Raw genomic sequence first — 21545 nt, forward strand, 5'->3', positions numbered from 1 at the left:
GTGAATTCGCAACCCATTAGGACCTGCGTGGATGTGACTGAAGCATGGTAGAGTTTAAAAAAGAAGACTCAGTGTTAAGTCTCAGATTGTCAAACATTTGCGCGAGTCACAGCTTCTTAGCATCTTACGTTCTCTTATTTGTAAAATGAGGGAGATGATAGTCTAGATCTCTACACTTCCTCCTATCCAACATTTAAAAATCATTTTAATGGAATTATAGAAAAGCAGAAATTTAATCTAAATTGAATATATTTTCAGATATATATTCACGGAGTGAGTTAAATGCTAGAAGAATTAAATATTGTTCAAATGCAGAAAATAACACTCTATTAGAAATAATCCTGGAGTCAGTTAATTTCCAAATTAATAGATTCAGCATGATGAATATTTTGCCAACAGCAAAGCAATTATTAATACACAATTCTAAGTTTAATAATTACCCTTAATTTTCTTTTTGTAAAATGTAACAAACGCTCATCCTGCTATTATTATAATGGCTGCATTGTTTACATGAAACAGGATAAATCTTTCCCTAAAAAGGAAAACAGACGTATCGTTGGTTCAAACTGTCTCAAATAGCAGAAAGGCAGTCTTTCATCGGTTTAGAACATCACTTGCTACTGTTTTTAGAGAGCCGCTCATCATGGCATCGTTCTGCTAGTAAAACTTAATGTGTTTTATGCTTTAATTAATTCAAGATAAATTTTTAGAAAAAGTCAGTTCTATCTGTGAGAGAGTAAGCATTTTCAAATTGTATAGTTAAGACTTCAATGGTATGAGAGCAAGTTTAGAAAACATTTTTATTAGACAAATTATTTAGACAAATTATACACAGAAAGCTCTGCCACTCGTAACTGAGGCCTCCAAAAAGTGGTTTGTGTATTTGTATAATAGGCAATACATCAAAATAGGCCTATTTTAAATATTGTACATGGTTAACAGTTTGTTGATAGCTAAAATCACTGCAACATCTGGTATGTCCCTATATAGCTTGTTGAAAAGACTTTTTGTCTTAAAATCAGAGTCGTGAATGAGATCATGAATGTTACAAGGGAGAACAAGTTGTGCATGCACTTAGATACTTGTTACCCTGGAAACAAAATGGTTTTTGCATGATAAGAAATTTTTCTGCCTTACACAGTAGACAATATTTGAAGATTTAGTACAAAAACAGTGACAGGACAAGATGCTTCCCAGAACAGAATTAGCATCAAAGTATAATATACCTTAAGAATATACTTTTTAATTTCTCCTAAAGCAAATCACATAGGTTGATTCCTATACCAATCCTAGCCACGGAAAGAATTCGATTAAAATAAGTGTATGGCTGCGTAAAAACACAGGATAAGTTCTTGCTTCCTACTTACCACATTTTAATTTAAGGATTACAAACAAAGTTCATTCTACATTTCCAACAGGTAAGAAGGCTACCTTAAAAAGGGTTGTGCACAAAGAGGCACTGTTTTTGTTGTTATCCTTCTATACACTTGGCACTAATGTAAAAAACACATAACTCCTCCAAATAGAACTGAATAAAAAAAGGGGCTGAAGTTGAGAGCCCAGTATGGTTGCTGTATTTTCTTCTTTAGGGTAATGTATGACAGTAATTAAGGCCACATCAATATTTCTTAAGGGCTCCCATCTCTCCCCAACTACAGCTGTATTGATTGGCTTACTGCTTTGGAAGAGAATTTATTAACCTTCCATGATCTACGTTTAAACTCGTATAGAGCTCCCCGTGCTGTGGTGGACATGGTTCAGCTAATAGCATTTTCCATTTAGATAATTAATTAAAAGTAAAATTATCAAGGTTAGCTTTATACACTGCTGAATAACAAATGCAAAAATCTATTCAAATGAGTTACATCTAGGAACAAATATTAAGTCGCCCCGGATGTTTTAATAACAAAAGTATAAAATATTCTCTGTTGGCAAACAATGCGAGTCAGAATAACATTAAAGCAACCTGCCTTTTCTAACTGAAAAGACCCCCTGCACTATACATAGTTCCTGTATACAACACTTGTGTTTTAAACTAAAGCTTTATTAAATGAATTGCAATAGCAATGGCCTCCTTTGAATATATATACACATTATATAGGTGCATATATATGTATATATGAGATACTAGTTTATTTAACACCGTAGAGGCTGCTGCCGCATGATAAAGTTTACTGTACATAAGAAAACACTTTTCATACTGTACAATCGCATAAAGGTCATATGCACTGTTGCAGTGCAAGAGTAGTTTTAACTGTAGTCTTGACTGGCATATTAATGGCTTGTTTGTAATCCTACAAAATTGCATTCTTATATTATGTGGCCTGAATGGTCTTTAGATTATTCTATAAACACTGCAGGGGTTGCCTTTGGCCCACAGTTAAAGGACACTCAGCAGCAGTGGAGCATGGTATGGATGCAGCAGGAGAATGTAAAAAGACTGACGTTATTGCAATTATACTTTTAAAAATAGAGAAATGTTACAGAAGAGGCCTTTATGTAAAATTAATCCTGCATATACTGTTAGTATACTCAGTGCACGTTTCCTATACTTGAAGTACAGTATATGAAAAGCGGACTAATAGGATCCTAGTATACTACCTTCTGGGGGAATCAATTGAGTAATGAAAAAAGTGGAGAGAAATGTCCAGGAAGAAAAGAGAGAAAGAAACAGAGGAGAGAGAAGGTAGAGAGAAAGAACTAGAATTGTTACTAATACTCCTGATTAAAAAAAAAAAATGTTACATCCATGTTAGTCCCACAATATTACAGTCGCTCCTTGCAAAGGGAGTCCTACAAAAGAAACAGTGAAGAGATTTTGTTGGGTGCTCATATGGAGGTGCCTCGGTCTGGATCATTACCCAGATTGAGCCCCAGGGTAGGAGTTGGTTGATAAGGAATAGATGACATTGTTTTTATAGGACTCCTGAAAAAGCCCCCATTAGGTGCCCTGTGCCTAAAAGGGCCAGTTCGGTGCTCAGGCACGTTGCCAAAAGCGAAACCAGAGGCAGCTTTAGCAGACAGTGTACGGCTAAGAGTCTGGATCTGCTCTGGGATAAAGGTTGTTGTGGTAATATGAGTGTTCCTGAAATCACTGATTTGCTCCAGTGCTTGTCGTGTTGGCAAAGTGTCAATGTCCAGAGGGGTCAAGTCAATTGACGAGGTGGAAAACTGTTTATGGGGGCTGTCGTCATCTGTGCACAAGCTATTTACACGTCTATGGAGGTGCTCCAGGTCAATTTCCTTGTCATCCTGGAGATGAAGAAAAAGAAGATAAGGTTCTCATCAGTACTAGCTTCATGGTTAAAAAAAAAAAAAAAAAAAAGTAGTTCAGCAAACATGATAGGTAAATGAACTGAACTTTGGGGTTTATTCATTTAACGAATATTTATTGAGCACCTAATATGAGCCAGGCACTGTGCTAGGTTCTGGGGGTACCAATAGGATTCTGAGATAAGGTTATCTATACTTTTCTTGCAATAAAAGTTCTAAAAGGAGCATATGCCACATGCAACTACAAAATATGGGAGAATTAGATGGGTGATTGCCTTCTACAAGAGCAGAGACAGACCCAGGCAAAATTATATACATAGTAAGTATGGTTTTGGCCACGCATCCCCTCCCCACCTCTTCTTTATGCATGCTTCCTCCTTTTTCAGGGTGTCTCATTCCAAGTTGTGTTTTTGTTCCTTTGACTACTTGCTCCTTTCACTACTTGCTCCTAACCTTAACTTTCCATTCTTGGAGATTAAGTGATACAAGATTATCTGATATGCTAGTTCACACTAAAGTGTTAGTGACTGTTAAAGTGTTATTTCTCTTTAGGCTAGAAATATGTGAGATTGTTTACAGAGAGCAACATTCAACACAAGAGAATCAGTTTCTGATTGAGGGACTTCATACACTCAAGCTATCTAGTACCTGAATGAGGCAATACTGTAAGGTCAGCACGAGAGCCTTTAGAGACCCCTTCAAGCCATGACGTGTGAGTGACAGCTTCAGTTTAGGGCCACGTTAATGCTAAATGGCCTCTAAATCAAAGACGCTTTGAGCTACACTAATAGAGTCTTAGTAAGAAGGTGCTTAATGAAGAAAAAGAGTATAACACCTTAGATTTCTGGAGTTGAAACTAATTCGTAAATCCCTTAGGATTTTCACTAGAAGTGAGCATTAAAGCCCAATATTTGAAAAATAAAAGTGGCAGGCAAGAAAATTGTCCTTTTCATCAGTCTTATTTATCACCAAGTTCAATAAATTAAATTTATGAGGATTTAAAAATATCTATTCGTCATAAGAGGAGAAAATATTTGTTCATGCGATCTGGATTAGCTGCTATGAATTAGAATGGAGGATGTATTTTTTTCATTGTGCAATTATAGTGCTCCTTAGTGAAAAATATTTTGATGTGCATCACTTTTCTTCCTTCTCCTTTCTCATTTCAAAATCCAATAAAAATATCCATTAATGCAATATTATCACTGAGATGTTAGAGGGTTGAAAGATAAAATTTTATGGTTCCCACAGCAACTATAATATAGTCATCCATCAACAGATATAATAATGCAAAAATTTAATATCATGTATAGTAATTCAAATGTAAGGAGCTTGGGGAGTCCTTAATTTCCAGATTTTTGAGAATAGGAAGCCTCGGCTATAATGTTGCATTAATGTGGTCTTTTGCATTGAGTCAATGTCAGTAGAGATACCAGAAGTTTATTCCATTAAAAAAACCCCACTACAATAAAACCTGATTGATTTTTAGTTTATACTCCACTAATTTAGACTGTATGATCACTCAGACAGGCAGGAAGCTAAGATTTCTCTTCGCTAAGCCAAGCTTTTCCTTATCAATGATGCTGATCAATTTTGCATGTAAGGTGGTAGGAAAGGATCCTCAGACAACTTTAGAAAACAATCTGTTTGAAAGAATACATTAGCATGCAATAACTCATATGCAAATGAGAAGTCATTTTTATTTGTGCTGTAAAGCAGATCCTCTCAGGATTTGCTTAGGCATCAGTTAGCCAAGGTCTAGTTACAGAAAGTTCAAAGCTGTTCTTTGAAACTATCTAGAAAGTCAAATCATTCAGCAAATTCAGGTTGTTTTTGTTTCAATCTGTGAAGCTTTAGTGAATATGATTTCATTATATAAAAAATTTTTCACCTTTTTGGTCCAATGGAAATAAGATAAATAAATCAAGTAGTTTATTTTTAACTTCAGATAGACTCTGATAAACACGCATTTTTTTTTTCTGGATGAAAATAAGGCACAGGGCACTTTAAAAGATACATGTAACTCTGAAATTATTCTTTCAAAGCTCTGGAAAAATGTTAATATGGCCCTGGAGTTAAGCTGACTCGTGAGAAAAGGAGGACTATGGAATTCTAGAAGATTCCACCGTGTGGATTTGTTAAGCCTAGAGCCATTAAAGAGCTATAAAAACATATGATCACTTCCATAGGTCTACATACAGACAGAGGGAAGCAGTCCCTGGGGGTGAAGAGAAAACTCATTATTTTACTGTAACACTGCATTTCTTAGGCCGAATCTCAGAGACACAAGTAATCTACCTATAAGTTAAACAACTATTCGAACTAACGTGATAAGCATCCTTGTGAACTGGTCAAGGGAATCACAGCCCTTAAAAAAATCATGGACTTAAGGTCTATCCTGAGATTTGGGAGAATTTCAAGGCCCATTATGGCTCATGAAATTGTCAAGTCTTTCAAACACGATTGTCTCCTCTTCATGGATCTGGGATGTCTCAAAATGAAAATTGGTACTGGTCTTACCAATTTTTACATTTCACAGATTTACTTTCACTCTTCAAGGAAAGAAGAAACAAAGACCACCCCCAACCCATTATCCCCTTCCCTGTGATTAACCTCTCTGGAAGCACAGCCTACTTGTGGGCTCAACATGGCGCTGAAGCTTTCAGTCAAGTACCTCTTTTGATGGGACCCTGGAGCCTTTCCTCTTGTTCCACCACGTCTCCAGCATGGCTATAAAGCAGGAGAGGACGATCCCCGCAGCCAGGATGCAAAAAACCCCTGCAAAGCTCTTTATGTCCAGGGCACCTCCTTTCTGCTTCGTGTCCACTGAGGAGTACAGGTCACACTGGCCGTTCTTGGGCCACCATTTGTGCTTCAGGATGTCCATGTCACCACTCTGCTGAAGCTCCAGGATCCTTGGGGTAAAGCACACAACCATGTGTTATTACAGACATAGGTATTGCCTCAGTCCACAACATATCCATTAATAACCCTGTCTCTGAAGGACGGTGGATGTCAAGAGGAAATGAATATAGAGATTAGCCTGCAGGTGGAATGCGAGGACACACAAAACATTATTGCAGTGATTCTTCAGACAGACTTGTGCCACGACGCCGTCCTCCCTCCTTTCTTACATCCCTCCCTCCCTGCTTCCCTTTCGTCTTCCCCCACCTCTTCTATTTTTATTTATTTATTTTGTTTCATTCTGTAATCCTAAATATTACCCTCAACCCCGGTTTCCTGCAACGTGATTTTACAATTACATTTCAGAGGCACTGTTTTTATGTGGTTTCAAGCTGCTGCAGTTCTGTGTTCCTTCCCTACATGCAGAACGACGCTCTGGATCTTAATGCTTTTATGAAGAACGTTTTGCTGCTTAGAGCGAGATGCTGGCATAATGTCGCCCAGCATATGCTACACACAAAGAAATTCAATTAAAAAGACTTCTATTATTTAACACAGTGTGGAAGAAAGCCTTGGGACAAGTTTGAAGTTGATAAAATACATCGTTTTGGGCTTTTCACACAACTGATCTAGTTTCCTTTTAATGCCAAAGGGGAAATAATCTTACCTTGGAGAACAAGAAGAAAAGTTGACCAGAGGCTTTCAGAAGTGGTCACATTCACATAAGAAATACCTTCTTTTATTCACTCCCAGGGTCTGGGGATAACTGCAAAGACTGCAGCTTTTAAAACGTATGATTTTCATAGAGGTTTTATTCTCAGTTCCGAACACTCTTGGGCTCTACCTAAGACCTGCCTGGTTTTGGCCCTCCTCCAGCTGTGCCCTTTCTCACATAGCCAGAATGGTCAGGGCCAAGGTCATGAGCCTGTCCAGAGTGCACACCATCCCCACGGTTCCCTAGGACTTCCTGGCCAGACAGCTCAGAGTGCCTGCCCATCCAGGACTCATAAAAGCCTATTCCTGTGTGTGATTTCTGAGAGCAGATCTCACAGCCATGGGTGTACACAGGTCTCTAGGGTGGGGTTTGGGGGGTGTGGACAACTCGACATGCAAGCTCAGGCGCGCACACCTCTGTGTGCGAGACCCTCACTGTGTGGACAGAGCCGGAGGTGGAAGGCTGACTCCCAGTGCCACTGGGTCAATGCAGAAGTCCTAGCTGGTCACCAGTTAGAGACTCAGACCTGGCTCCCTTGGGGTCATGAAGGTATACTTGTCAAGAGAAGAGGAGAGAACATATTTTACCTAACAATGTTTAGCTTGATTTACAAGTTTTACACAGTTACACTTAGGATATGTGGACCCGTATGTGCACTCTTGCCCCGGCACTTGGATTATTTAGGGAGAGACTGCTTAAAACTTTATAGGGGAGAACTAAGCCTACCTGGAAGGAGTAAATAACTCACTTTCAGTGATGAATTTACCTTTTTTACTGGTTTCATGTCATCCACGTGTCTATGAGTTCAATGATAATCGACATTCATCCAGAGTTAAACGAGAGTATACTAGCCCTAGGGGCTATGATGGGGAGTTAGTCTTTAACTTTTATTTGATATTGGAGCATAGTTGATTTATAACGTTGTGTTAGTTTCAGGTGCGCAGCAAAGTGATTCAGTTATACATATGCATGGATCTATTCTTTTTCAAATTTCTTTCCTATTTAGGTTATTACAGAGTATTGAGCAGAGTTCCCTGTGCTATACAGTAGGTCCTTGTTCGTTAACTGTTTTAAATATAGCAGTGTGTACATGTCAGTCCCAAACTCCCAATCTATCCCCCCTGCCCCTTTCACCTCGTAACCATAAGTTCGTTCTCTAAGTCTGTGAGTTGTTTCTCTTTTGTAAATAAGTTCCTTTGTATCTTTTTTTTTTTTGATTCCGCATATGAGAGAGATCATGATATTTGTCTTTCTCTTTTTGACATGTCCCTGTCATCTACCTCTGGGTATTCCCGCAGCCTCAGCCCTAGCGCCCCCTGCTGACATTCCAGGACTAACAGTGCACTGGAGCCTCCACCACAACTTGGATGTCTTTCTCATGAAATTGATTGGTCTAAAGTTCTGTTCCTTCAGTGTGTTGTTCAAAAAGGGCAGTAAATTTGATTAACTGACTTTACTAAAATGATGATGAATATTAACAGATTACATTTCACCCTTATCCCAGCCCTATCCAGATAAAGTCATTTGCATTTCCAGAAGTGTGTTCCAAGGGACACTAGTACAGAGGGCTTCTGCAAAAAAAGGGTCCTGTGGTCATCAACTTTGAGAAACACCCTCTTGGCAATTTACAAAAAAAAGGCAGCCTATTAAAGGCTTTGAGAAGACCTGTGGAAAAGAAAATTTGTATGATTGTTTGAGTCAGCATTTCCCAAATTCGTCTTTCATTCCCCTTTCCTTGTTTTTCTCCCCAAATAACATACATTAATAACCCATGGAGCTAAAATTTTGAGGAATACACTTGAGAAATAGTGCCTTGAGCCAAAAGGAGCAGCTCCTCGTGGGCATGTGTGGCACCATCACACCCATACGTCATCACAGCATCAAAGTCGCTTGCTTGGCTTATCCATGAATACCATTCAGACGACATTAGGAAACCAACCCTGTAGGTATTTGCCTCCCTGAAGATCTAGCTAGTCAGGGCACCACTGAATATCCTGAAAGAAAAAATATAGTCACCCCTAAAAGAAAGAATTCTTCTTAAATCTGAATTTATAGGTACATGTAAAAAATAAAAGGAGACTACAGAAGCATCTTCTAAATGAGAATATATCTGGGCACAAAATGAGCTCCCAAATTTCCCTGTCCTCCTATTCTTGCCACACTATATTGGTCACTGTCTGTGGAAGTCGAAGAGTTTTTCTTCATTGCACTCATCATTTATTACTATCTGTGGTTACTTGATGAATGTCTGTTTCCCTTTCTAGAATATGTTCTCATTATCTTCCATGCTTCCTAACACAGAGCAGCCACATATTTATTGATTGAATCTGCTCAATACAGTTTTTGGTAAATGAACTCTACCCTCACATTCTACTTTTTTCTTATCATTATGCTATTTTCTTATTTATTGCATTTCCTCCTATTCATCTATTCATTTAATAAACATCTAAAGAGTGGTTTCATGTAAGGTATTTCCTTGGGTACAAAATTTATGTTAAACCACAACTGTACGTCCAGCCAGAATGGCCTGGGCAACACTGAAATCATTTCAGTACCCTCCATTCATGCTGATTTATTCTTTCGTTAGTTCACACGTTCATTCAGGAAACAATTATTGCTTACTCTCTCTTCTCGGTCGTATCTGGTACCACTTACGCTGTGTCCTTATTATTTCTACACCTGGAAAATAATTTGGTTTTAAAAATAATCATTGAAGTACACATACTCTGTGTCACCCATTTTGATTCTCATAGGAGTAAAGGGCCTTAAATGGCCAAAGGCCGTAAATGGTAAAGGGCCAAAGAATGTGTTTAATTGTAAATGTTTAGGTTCAGCTGGTGGTAGGAGTTGTTGAGGGGAAAAAGAAAAGAGATTTCTCTATGTGCTTTCAAGTATCATCATGTCACAAAGATGTCTTTATATGGTCGATCTCATGAAGCACAGGTGACTGAGGCACTGCAGGAGACCTCATCTTTGGGGATATATCAATACAAAGAAATTGGGCCATAGGATTCCTCAGTCAGACTCTGACTAGCCCACAACAAATTCTGGGAACACAGGCTGGCATGGAATACAAAGGTTGGAAGGAAATGAAAGTGTTCTCTAAGCCCAGAGCTCTGCTATAAACTTTCGCCACACAATCTAAAGCTCCCTGGAAATTCCATCAGAAAGGTCTTACTACACCCTCCTTTTTATTATATAAAAAATCTATTTAAGGTTTAGATAAAGTTTAGCAAAATCTAATTCACTGCCTTAAAGAATAATGGGATGAGTCCTTATAATTAATGAGATTCTTTTTTCAAAGGTTCAAAAGCTCTGGCATGTTTAAAAGAGACTTAATTGCACTTAAAGGAAAGATTTGCCTTTTAATTTATAAGCAACACTGGTGTGTGTGTGTGTGTGTGTGTGTAACAATGCAAAAAGCTAGCTGCAAAATTCTTAACGTGTACAAAGAAAAATTCTAGTTCCATGCAATGATTGTTTTTGTTATATGTGAAACTTCCACAAGATGGCAGTCTTTGCTCATAGAGAGCAAAGTGTTACGGTTAACCTGTGGGTTTGAAACGTTAAAGTATAAACTTCTTGGTGCTGTAAACACTTTAACTATTAGAAACAAAGTTGGATGTTAGACTGTGATGAACAACTGGAAGTGTAAAACCTCTTTTTGGAGTGTAGTCAGAAAAATTCCTACCATTTTACCCCAGAGTGATTACTGTGGAGAGTTATTATGGAGAGAATTAATGAGGCCATAAACAAAAGCATGTTGTTCCTTGCTTGGCACTTAGTAGGCTACCAAAACTCAAAAGCTAGAATTATTGTCAGCATGTGTGACAACCATTCTGTCTCTGGACCTGTTCTGGTACATACTTTTTTTTTGCGGTACGCGGGCCTCTCACTGCTGTGGCCTCTCCCGTTGCAGAGCACAGGCTGCAGACGCTCAGGCTCAGCGGCCATGGCTTACGGGCCCAGCCGCTCCGCGGCATATGGGATCTTCCCAGACCGGGGCACGAACCCGTGTCTGCTGCATCGGCAGGCAGACTCTCAACCACTGCGCCACCAGGGAAGCCCCTGGTACATACTTCTTAATGGAGAATTCTATTCCCAGATGAGTCAGTGAATGATTCATGATTCACTGACAAAACACTGCATTTCCTTCTTTTGTCCAGAAGTATTAAAACATTTGTAATCTCATTGAAGAGCAAAATCTTAGAAGTCCATAAAAACCTAGCTTCAATTTGAAAATGGCTAATAGATCAATCCTGCCTGCATTAAATTCTTTATTGATAGAAATGAGCAAATTTCAGGGGAAAGGAGCATGGAGGCAAAGGATCCCCCCTTCATATTCAAATAAAAATATTCAACAGGTTTGCGGTGTTTATCTTGAAAAGCTTTTTACTCACTTTGAAGATAAAGCCTCATTTATGTGTTAGAATTACATTTTTTTACATTAATTATTGATCACTTATCATCCTTAATCACTACTCTAGAATCTGATTTTCAAATTAATTTTTTATGAAAAATCAGGTTGCTGAAAGATGGATGCAAATTTCTAATCCCACATAGGTAACTTTGATTTTGCCTTTGAATTAGCAGTCTATAGGGTCCTTTTTAATTTTGTTAATTTTCTTACAGTTAAATTCCTGCTGAGCTTTAAAAAAAGATATTGGTTAGAGGCCAGCTGACTTTTTAGTTGCTTCTGCTGGCAAAGAATTTAGGGGTAATCAGAAATTAAAAAAAAAATAAGGGCAGGGATTCCTTATTTTAGACCATGTAATGTAGGGACCATGTAATGTAGGGATTCCTGTGATTCTTTTGAAATTGGAATTCCCCCTCATGTTCACAGAAGCACAAACTACTAGAATAAAAAGACAGAAGACATCATTTATTCTGTTTCCCTCCACTCAATCTACGGATGAGGAAACTGAATCAGAACAATAATTCCTCCAAATCATCACATTCGACACAAAAAATAAGTTACGCACCACGCTAGGGTAATCAGAGGCGCTCTGCAGCCAGAGGTGAAATGCCAGGGCTCCAGCCACTGCAGGCCCTGCCTTGGCTGTTCTGAAGGCTGAAGGGATCAATATTTTAGCAATATTCTAGTACATCATCTAAGACACAACTGTCGGGAAGCACTGCTGTAGAGATTAAATGACTCTCTTAGTGACTGATACAGAGTAAATAGTTGAGTTGGGGCTGGAACTCCGGTCTGTTCCCCGATGCTTTTCCCTCTGTTACTCTACACAGCCTCGAATGTGTAACTCTTTGGAGAAGACCTCTTTTCGCTTCAGAGATTTGTTAGACTCCGAGTAAAACTATCATCAGTATGTTCCCCCCAACCACATGATATAATTGTAGTGTGATTGCAAATTTATTCATACCACAATTTGGGTGTACAAAGAAAATGTAGCTTTTCTCTGGAACGTAATTGATTTTTCTCAGGAGGAATGGGCCGGCTGAGCAGTGGGAACCAAACTAAAATTAGCTCTACGATTTAAAATTTAATCTGCACTAATAATTTAACATGTCTCTAGCTTTAGCCCAATTTACTTGAACCAATTATTCCACCTTTCTGATTCCTCCCTGTTTCCCTTGCTCTTTTCCATGATGGCGTCAGGATTCACGGAGGATGACATTAGGTCTCCTACGTGGGTGTTTGGTGCGGGGAGCTCTGCCTCTTGCTGGTCCTTGGATCTGCTCTGGCAGGTCTCCTTTGAGGTTGCTTGGGCCTGGGCCCAGCCCTTAGACACTAACTGCTACTAAAGTCGGCAGAGGCAGTAAGTCTGCTAAACTTGGCTAATGTCTTTCTTAGCTTCTGTAGGGCTTGTGGCCTCCTCCCGGCTGACCTGACCTCTGAGGTGTTGTACACCTTTCTCAGCTTCTACCATTTTCTTCATCCAGCCCCTGACTATTCTGTAGCCCTTTAGACACTACTACAGTGTCACGTTGTCACTCACTGAGGGTCCCAAGGGTGGTCCATGTGCTCTACCTCAGGATTCCTACCACTTGGACGGAAGGGAGGCCTGGGAATGAAGACTGAATCTTTCTTTGCTTTTTCCCCGATGTGCGGCCCTAGCTTCTCAACTATCTGAGGTCTTCTTTGTTGGTGCAAATGCTGGTGGGCCCAGGGAGCTCCGTTCAGAAACTCTAATGGGAAGGGAAGCATCAGGCCTTCTACCCTTGTGGCTTTTTTTTTTTTCCTTTTGGTACGCGGGCCTTTCACTGCTGTGGCTTCTCCTGTTGTGGAGCACAGGCTCCGGACGCGCTGGCTCAGCGGCCATGGCTCACGGGCCCAGCCGCTCCGCGGCATGTGGGATCCTCCCGGACCGGGGCACAAACCCATGTCCCCTGCATCAGCAGGCGGACTCTCAACCACTGCGCCACCAGGGAAGCCCCCCTTGTGGCTTTTAATCTCCCTAACATCTGTCTCTTCTCTTGCCCGTCTCCCATCCCTTGCCCTCCACTGGAAACCTCTGGCCAGAAGAGGGGCAGCTTTCCTTTTCTTTCCTGGATATCCTTCTTACACACCAGGTCTTCAAACTTCTTGGCCTGTCAGAGTAAAAGGGAATTTTAGCTATATAATGATAGAAACTCTATGATGTGAGACCTCAAGCATTTCTTCAGTTTGGAAGTACTGAGGCAACTCAGAGGTAGGGATTGGTGAGGATGAAAATACATTATTGTAACATCTCAAAAACATTTATGTGGTACATACTTATGAGTTTTATGTAACCAAATTAAAAATATTTAGGAGTCTCTTTACTTAATAATGTTAATGTTACTTGTCACCGAGAAAGAAATTTGGGAATAACTGAAAAAAAAGTATTTTTTGACACAGCGAGTGGATCTGTTTTGACCTGGAATACCCACATTATTAAATTCATTTGCTGGGTGCTCACAAGATTTTCCTCTCCATGGTTACTGAGGAAGGATTAATAATAGCACGCAGAGGATTTTCAGAAAAATGTCAGCTCAGAAGGTTTTTCATTCACTCATCACTTCTTTCATTTTGGTCTTGGAAAATTTAGGTAAACTTAGACTGAAGCAAGAACACTTCTCAAAGATTCAGATTTAGCGTTTGATTAAGTGGTGGCCCTCTGATTGGCATGCCTGTTACCACTGCTTCAACATCAGAGTTGTAAAAAAAAATTCTGTCAACTTCTTGTGAACCAGGCATTTGTTGTTGTTTTTTTTCCTTGAGTAAAACCTCTAAAGGATCAGTTAGGAGTATGAGACACAACAAATATTCATTGATAACATCTAATACCTCCGTAACACCAAATAGCCCAAAGGAGGCTATTAGAAGCTATTTCTTTTGTTTAATTTGAACTTTTAACTATTTCTTCCAGTTACTTGAGCCAAATGCCATTTACTTAAATCCAATCCACTGTGATTGCTTAAAATCATATAGGTGAAAAAAAATCATATAGGTGAATATGGCATTTCACATAAGTTCACAAGTATCCCCTTTTAGAGCAGGGGTCAGAAAACCTTTTCTGTTAGGGGCCAGACAGTCAATGGTTTAGACTTTGAGGGCCACATGGTCTCTGTTGCAGTTACTCAACCCTGCCTTTGTAGTCACAGAAACAGGCCCAAGTCAAGTTTGGTCTGATGGCTCTAGTTGCTGACTACATTAGAAATCCCATAGCAAATAACTCCATGAGGTCAACAAGCTTCCACTTCACTGATGACGAAGACGTTCAGAGGGGCTTAAGTGACTTGGCCAAAGTCACATCATTAGAAAGCATCAGAGTCTGTTTTAAAACCATAGGTTTTGACTCTTATTCCAGTTCTTTTGGCTCTGTATTTACATATAATATGTAGTAATGCCTCCTATTAATATGTGTGCCGTTAAACGAGTACAGAGTTATCATGTTGATTTTGTATTTGACCATTTTGAGGAAGAATTGGGCATACACACTGTATATCAACAATGAGAGTATAATAATTCAAGTGAATTTTGGATATCCTTGGTTTTCTGATTATCCTAAAACATGCATCTGAACATTTATTCTGAAATTGGGACCACCCATGTTCCAAGAGTGACTGCCTTAATTATTCAAGATCAGGTAGTATTTGTTGTCTGAGGTATTTGCTGGGTCATTTTCCAGGCGATGGAAGCTGTATTTTGAAATCAAAAGGATACGAACAGATACTATACCGCTAAAAGAAATACCAGGGAAGTGACTATGATTTACTAAGAATGGGTAAGACAACTGAATGAGGCAGGAAAGGTGTTGTCTCTTTTAGTCAAAAGATATAAAAGTGGTTTTTAATTATGTATGTCTAGAAGTATTGTAAACTAATTAGAAGTTTTTCAGGGTTGGTAAAGAGTTACTATAGACGATTAATGAGCATGACTGGAAGGGATCTGGGCGGTGAGTTCATATTTAACTCCTGCCTGGTGAGGTGAAATGACCTGCCCACCTCCCCACTACAGGGCCGAATCAACAGGGCTTGGTTTAATTACAAGCTCAGTTACTGTTGAAGACTGCCACATACAGGGACTTGCATAAAAAAGAAGCTTCCTGTCTTGCTTCGGTTTGATATCTCACTTTCTAATTTGATAAAATCGTCAATTGGTCAGATCTGGTTTTCTTATTAAGAAAACAGTGTTCCACGTCCTTATGCAGTAACTAAGGCATTCATTTTTCTGTGTATGGGAAATAAAGTGTAAACTTTATCCAGAAGACCTATTTTCCAAAGGAGTAGCAATAATAAATGCATGCATAATGTTGCAAACTTTATAAGGCATTTATCAAAAACATTGCATATCATTTGATTTACTTCTTAAAATAACCTTGTGAGGAAGGAATTATAGTGATTGATTGGATGATTGATTGACCACTCCCCACCCCCCGCCCTACTCTTTATGTTTGTCTAAAACTTTAAGAAGGCTGATGTTATTAAGTTCTCATTTTAAAACTGAGGAGATTGAGCCTAAGAGGTGAAGAAAATTTCCCAAGGTCGCAAGGCTGGTAAGAGATCCAGCCAGCTCTCAAACCCAGGTCTTCTGGCTCCTGTACTTTCTTTGAATATGCCGTCAAGATGTCTGGCATCCCTAAAGAAAACCAGTATAATTGGAAGCAGCCTCTTCATTTCCTGGTACTTTATTCGCTGAGGAATTGACTACTCAAGTTCCTTGGATAACATGTATTCCATTGTATCCACTTACAAACATTACACCTCGTGTAACACATCCTGATGTCCGTAGAGAGCCACATGAATATCACATGAGCTCATTAATCTGTCTGCGATTACAGTAAACGTCAGATGAATTCATTATCATGAGGCACTTTTGGGACTTTGCCAATGTGATCAGAACGAGGCAGTGTGTTCAAAATAAGTAAGTCCTTACTCAGTGTAAGTCAACATGTTGTGAAGTTTCAATTTATGTTATGCACACTTCCATAGTTTTTATTAGCCCGATGAAAATTTTCCTTAAACAATAGCCCGTAAAGGGTACAATACTTATTGAATTACATGTAACTATTTTGAAAACTGTGCATTATTTAAACTTCAACACAAAATAAGTTTTACGTTCAAATGTTGATGAGATTTTTGTTGGTGCTAAGAGTCGTCATACTTTATAGAGAAGTTACTTGGTTGAAGACGAACCTTAAAGTTGACATGTATGGTGCCCATTCAAATTGCTCTCTCTAGGTTAGAGTCATGTCCTCCCACCCCAAGTCTTGCACTGCCGAAGGGAGCAAAATCAGCCTTGTTCACAGGGAAGCAATTGCTTGAAAAATCAAATTAGCAACATGATGGATCTCAAGACTTTGGTGACTAGTAAACTTTAATTATTGTATATTTTATGTGTTTATGCTGGCAGTAAAAGTCAAGCACTCATTATGGAAATGGCAGACATGATCTTTCATAAAATGAGTGCTGGGGCAGCAAATGAATAGATAATCAGGATAATGAAAGCAAGCCACAAAGATGCTAGAGAGCTGAAAAGACCCGACAATGGCTCCCACTGAGATAGAGGGCATAATTGCAACTGGAAAGAGAACACTTTCGGTGATCTTTGAAAATGTCAGCATCATCCTTAAGCTCAGTGTGATATTTAGGTTATAGAGTAAAGGGGAAAAATTCTTTCATTCTGCAGTGAGAAACTGGCAGTGATCATCTCTGCTTACAGTCATTCTTCAGGCAATAAAAAATCTTCTTATGCAGATCTTTCAAATGCCTGTTTATGAAAAAGGGTCATAAAGTCAAACTTATTTTGCTTAGTGTATTGTACACGTTTTATGAATATTTTCATATCTTTGAGCCTGACAACTAAACCTTAAAATAAGTGGGGTCTTGATGTGTGCGCTGTGTGTAAGTGGCTAAGGATTGTGATTGATACAGCCTAGTAGAGAGAAGATTATCGAAAAGAAAACTTTTGAATGAACAAACATTCTCACGAATATGTTCATAAACAAACACTGAACTTTTTTTTTTTTTCAATTTTTTTTTTTTTTTTTTTGCGGTACGCGGGCCTCTCACTGTTGTGGCCTCTCCCCTTGCGGAGCACAGGCTCCGGACGCGTAGGCTCAGTGGCCATGGCTCACGGGCCCAGCCGCTCCGCGCCATGTGGGATCTTCCCGGACTGGGGCACGAACCTGTGTCCCCTGCATCAGCAGGCGGACTCTCAACCACTGCGCCACCAGGGAAGCCCAACACTGAACTTTTGATCATTTGAATAACAACTTAAATATATGAAAGGAATTCATTATTCTAAGACCTGTTTTCGTAGTAGGTACTTTAATGACTAACTGGTGAATTCTTTTATGATGCATAACATCTTCTAACTTAGAGGTTGTACACTGATATATACTTTAAAAAACCTAAAGGTATATTTGTATTAAAGTTGGTGGATAAATTCAGTGTAGTTAATTAAAATTCTCAGCCATGAGTTAGATCATTGATAATAGTACAATTTTACTATGTTTTACCCATATTTAGATGGAAAGTCTAAAGGATTAAAAAATATTCAGACTTTTTAGGTGTATTTTGTTATATTTAGCATTATTCCAGCTCTGCTGAAAAAGTGTTTTAATTTTTTTAGTAGAGAGCATTACGATAGTCACGTAACATGAAGTTTTCTCAGAGTGACTAGAACCACAGAAAAACAATGAGGCTCTTCATTTAAGACATTTTAGACAGTGAGTTCTACTTTCGAACTTCTTTCCATCATGAACCTGAATATGCTATTTCTGTAAACGGGAAAAAAACCCTGAACTTTTTCTTGGATGATTACGTGCAATTACACTACTGTGTGATTCCACTGCAGTGTGATTATGTATTCCCAAAGGGCAGTGAAAGGCCCTGTGGAAAACGGTCACCAAACTTTGGTTTTGGAACGATGGGCAGTATAGTGACAACCTTTGGAGTAAGTGTTGTCTAGGAGGCCTCATAAGGAAACCTACCTTGTAGGCACCTTGATCTGGGACTTCCAGCTTTCAGAACCACGAGAAATAAGCTTCTGTTGATTAAGCAACCCAGTCTGTGGTATTTGGTTACAGCAGCCCCGGCTAATACGCATGGATTGTGAAACAAAGCACAGGAGCAAGTGTCATGATTTCAGAGTATAGCTGTCACTTAGGAACAACTTTCCTATTCAGTGGCCTTTCCAATTCTGCAGTTTCTCTCCTTTTTCTCTCTGAATGATGTTTGGGATAGAACTGGTCTCACACTCAGAACCTGCAGAATTTATGCTGCTTCTTCTCCCTATCAGTATCTAAGGTGTTTTAAAAACTTGGATACATACAAGTATCTTTCTTCTTTAAAATATCAGTTTATAATTTGCAAAGCATTTCTTTTGTCATTATCTTGTTTTCATTACATAGTCCACAAATGAAAACAAGTAAGCCCTCTACTTTATCATTTACTTTATTAAACAAAGTTTTCATTTATAAACTTCCATTAACTCCTGTGATGTGAAATTTCTGTGTTGGGGATGTTACAGCCATATTTAAAAAAAACCTTTGCAAGTAAACATTAATTGTGTAAACAAGTGTGAGGGCGATATTTAAATTGCTCAAGAAATGAAACTGTTTTCAAGTAATTCACACATGATAATCTGATATGACAAAACTGAGAAACTACTGAAACTGATTACAAATCATTATTCAACACAAGATCTCTAAAACCTTTATTTTGAATGCCAATAGCTAGCTTTACTTTAGTTGGTAGGAGCCAGTTTTCTTTCAAAGTGTAATATCATCAGATGTGTAGCATTTGTTTTTAGGCTACTACTAAATACTCACTCTCTGGGCATATGTTAATAAGTAGGAACATACATTTTAAATAGAATACTTGGATTCCTTAAGTAGTTTGAGGAATAACTCTTATTTGAATAGAAGGACAGCTGTCTTTTTTTATGAGGCAGCAAACAGAGATACTCGGATATAAATGGTTATTTATAAAAAATAACATAATATGCTATGTAGCAGTGAGACTCGTGTAATTCCGTGCAGAAAGGATAATTGATGTGTTATTGCTCTGTTTCACAATTTAGCTTTCCCATGTCTGGGAGATATGCTGGGAGTTAGTCTATTCCATCTTCTTAACGAGACTTATCTATTACCTCAGATAATGTATCTATTTTCTTCAACCAGCAGGACTAACTGCTTACTGGAGTGAAGTTTTCAGCAGTTATTAGAAAGAAAATTTGCCAACAGATGTAAAGGAAATAGTCTATCTCTCCATGAGTCTAGGTGTCGAGATAAAATGAAATGGCATGGATATGCTGCTGTTGTGAAAGGGATGTTGACACCCACAGTTTCTGTGCAAGCTCATGAGAGCTGCTTGTCATTTTCCACGGTAATAGCAAGAGCTTTATGTGCGGCAATGTTTACTTACTTAATGATATTATGGGAGGCTTCAGTAACTCAGGGAAGAGGCTTGATAAAAAGTGAGTGTCATTCAGTCTCGATAACAATTGTCACAGGGACTGTGTGGCTGTCTCTTCATGCAGAAATAGGTTTTGTAATACCGTGTGTGTGTATGGATGAAATGGAGGCATTTGCAAAGCCTGCTATTTCTTTACTTTACCCCAAACCTGACATAACCAACCTTTCATATCTGTTCCAAATCCAATTAGAAAGGAAACAACCTAGCTAAGTGGGGATCTGAAATATTTCTAAGATCCTTGATGAATGATTGTGGAGTGCAATTTACCCATTTTTGGATAGCCAGTTATATTTTTCAGCAACTAAATTCATCAGAATGTTGGCAAATTGTGAAGAATCTTTACCAATACAAGATGCTATGCTGTGTCTATTTGTTTCTAGCTGAGTAAAAAGGATAAAACCCTCTGACAGAGGGATCACTGAGGTAAAACTCAAGCTATACAGATCACTGCAAGTAATGGCATTCCACACACAATAAATGGGCACACTACCACAGCAACAAGGGTAATGTGAGGAACAGATCCACTCTGTAGTTATTGATACCCTTGTTGGCTTACTTTCTAGGAGAGGCTACACTGTACGAGACTATAGTGAACGTGCTTTGAAGTGATTTTTCTGGAGTTGTAATAGAAAGAGGGCATTTATGCACGTAACCAGTTCTCACAGTAAGCATGACCTGCAACACAAATCAGAGGAAATTAAAACATAAGGATTGCTTCTGTTACAATCCTTGTTACATTACAATGAGTCCTTGTTACATTAGATGCCAAGTTACCTCTCAGTGAGTCTCAATGATGGTCCACAGAGCTCTAGAGATCCTCCAGGATCTTTCACGTATAAGAATTTGTCTAAGATGCATGAACAAGATAAGCTGGTATTGGGGCCAACATAGGTAGAGTATGGTAGAGAGACAAGCGAGGATGTTACCACTTAATGTCACTGATCATTACCTAAGACCACTGGGCAGAGTTCCTAGGTTTCTGAATTTTCTTTTTAACATTTGGCTTCCATTTTCTTTCAGCTCTGGACAAAGGCTGCCTATAAACATGCAGATGGGAAGTGGAGCAAAAAACGTCCAAGGAGATCATATGTAATAATTGATGGCAGGGGCGACTGAGTTCCAGCATCCCTCTGAGATCAATGGTAACTATTCAGTCTCTCCCGTCATCTGCTCCTACCCCATGCCAGTCTTATTACTTTCATTTAAGGATGTGATCTATGTAAAAAAAACTGAGGATACCAATAGGTGTTTTAGTGGGTACAAAAGAAGTGGATGATACGAATTCTACCTACAAAACCATTTGCAAATATGGGTGGGTGAAAGTCACAGACATAATAAATGGTTGGTGATCAAAGAGAAGTTAAAGAATGAGAGTGAGGTACAGAGAAGGGTTTAGGAAATATGAAGGAAGGAAAACAATTTAAGGACTGAGATTTTTTTGCAAGGGGAGAGTGTAGTAGTTAAGAGTATGAGTAATTAGAGTTAGACAAACTTGGGTGGAATCCTCGTTCCATTACTTTCTGTGTAGGTACAGGCAAAGTGGTATGACCTCTCTGAGCTTCAGTTTTTCTAATGAAATAATTCCAATCTTAAATTGTATTGTCTATGCAAAGTACTTAGCATGGTATCTGACATGTATTAAGTTCTCGATACCAGGTAGCTATCATCGTAATTATTATAAAGACTCATGTGGCGCATCTATGATGACGTTGTAGAGTCCACGTGCTCTAGGTTTCCACCTTCTTTTTCA

General features: G+C 38.8%; 1 protein-coding gene across 2 annotated transcripts in view; it reads right to left on the reverse strand.

Annotated features, from left to right (window-relative positions):
* Positions 1 to 2829: 2829 nt before the first annotated feature.
* GRID2 (glutamate ionotropic receptor delta type subunit 2) overlaps positions 2830 to 21545 on the reverse strand; it is a 1349856-nt gene continuing 1331140 nt past the window's right edge. For both annotated transcript variants that reach the window (XM_033857390.2, XM_033857389.2), the window contains 2 exons: positions 5948 to 6188; positions 2830 to 3252 (listed from right to left, as the gene is read on the reverse strand). In XM_033857390.2, the coding sequence (XP_033713281.1) occupies positions 2830 to 3252; positions 5948 to 6188 (664 nt within the window). The remainder of the gene's footprint in view (positions 3253 to 5947; positions 6189 to 21545) is intronic.

This window comes from Tursiops truncatus, chromosome 5, assembly GCF_011762595.2.
Source record: "Tursiops truncatus isolate mTurTru1 chromosome 5, mTurTru1.mat.Y, whole genome shotgun sequence".
Classification (NCBI taxonomy): Eukaryota; Metazoa; Chordata; class Mammalia; order Artiodactyla; family Delphinidae; genus Tursiops; species Tursiops truncatus.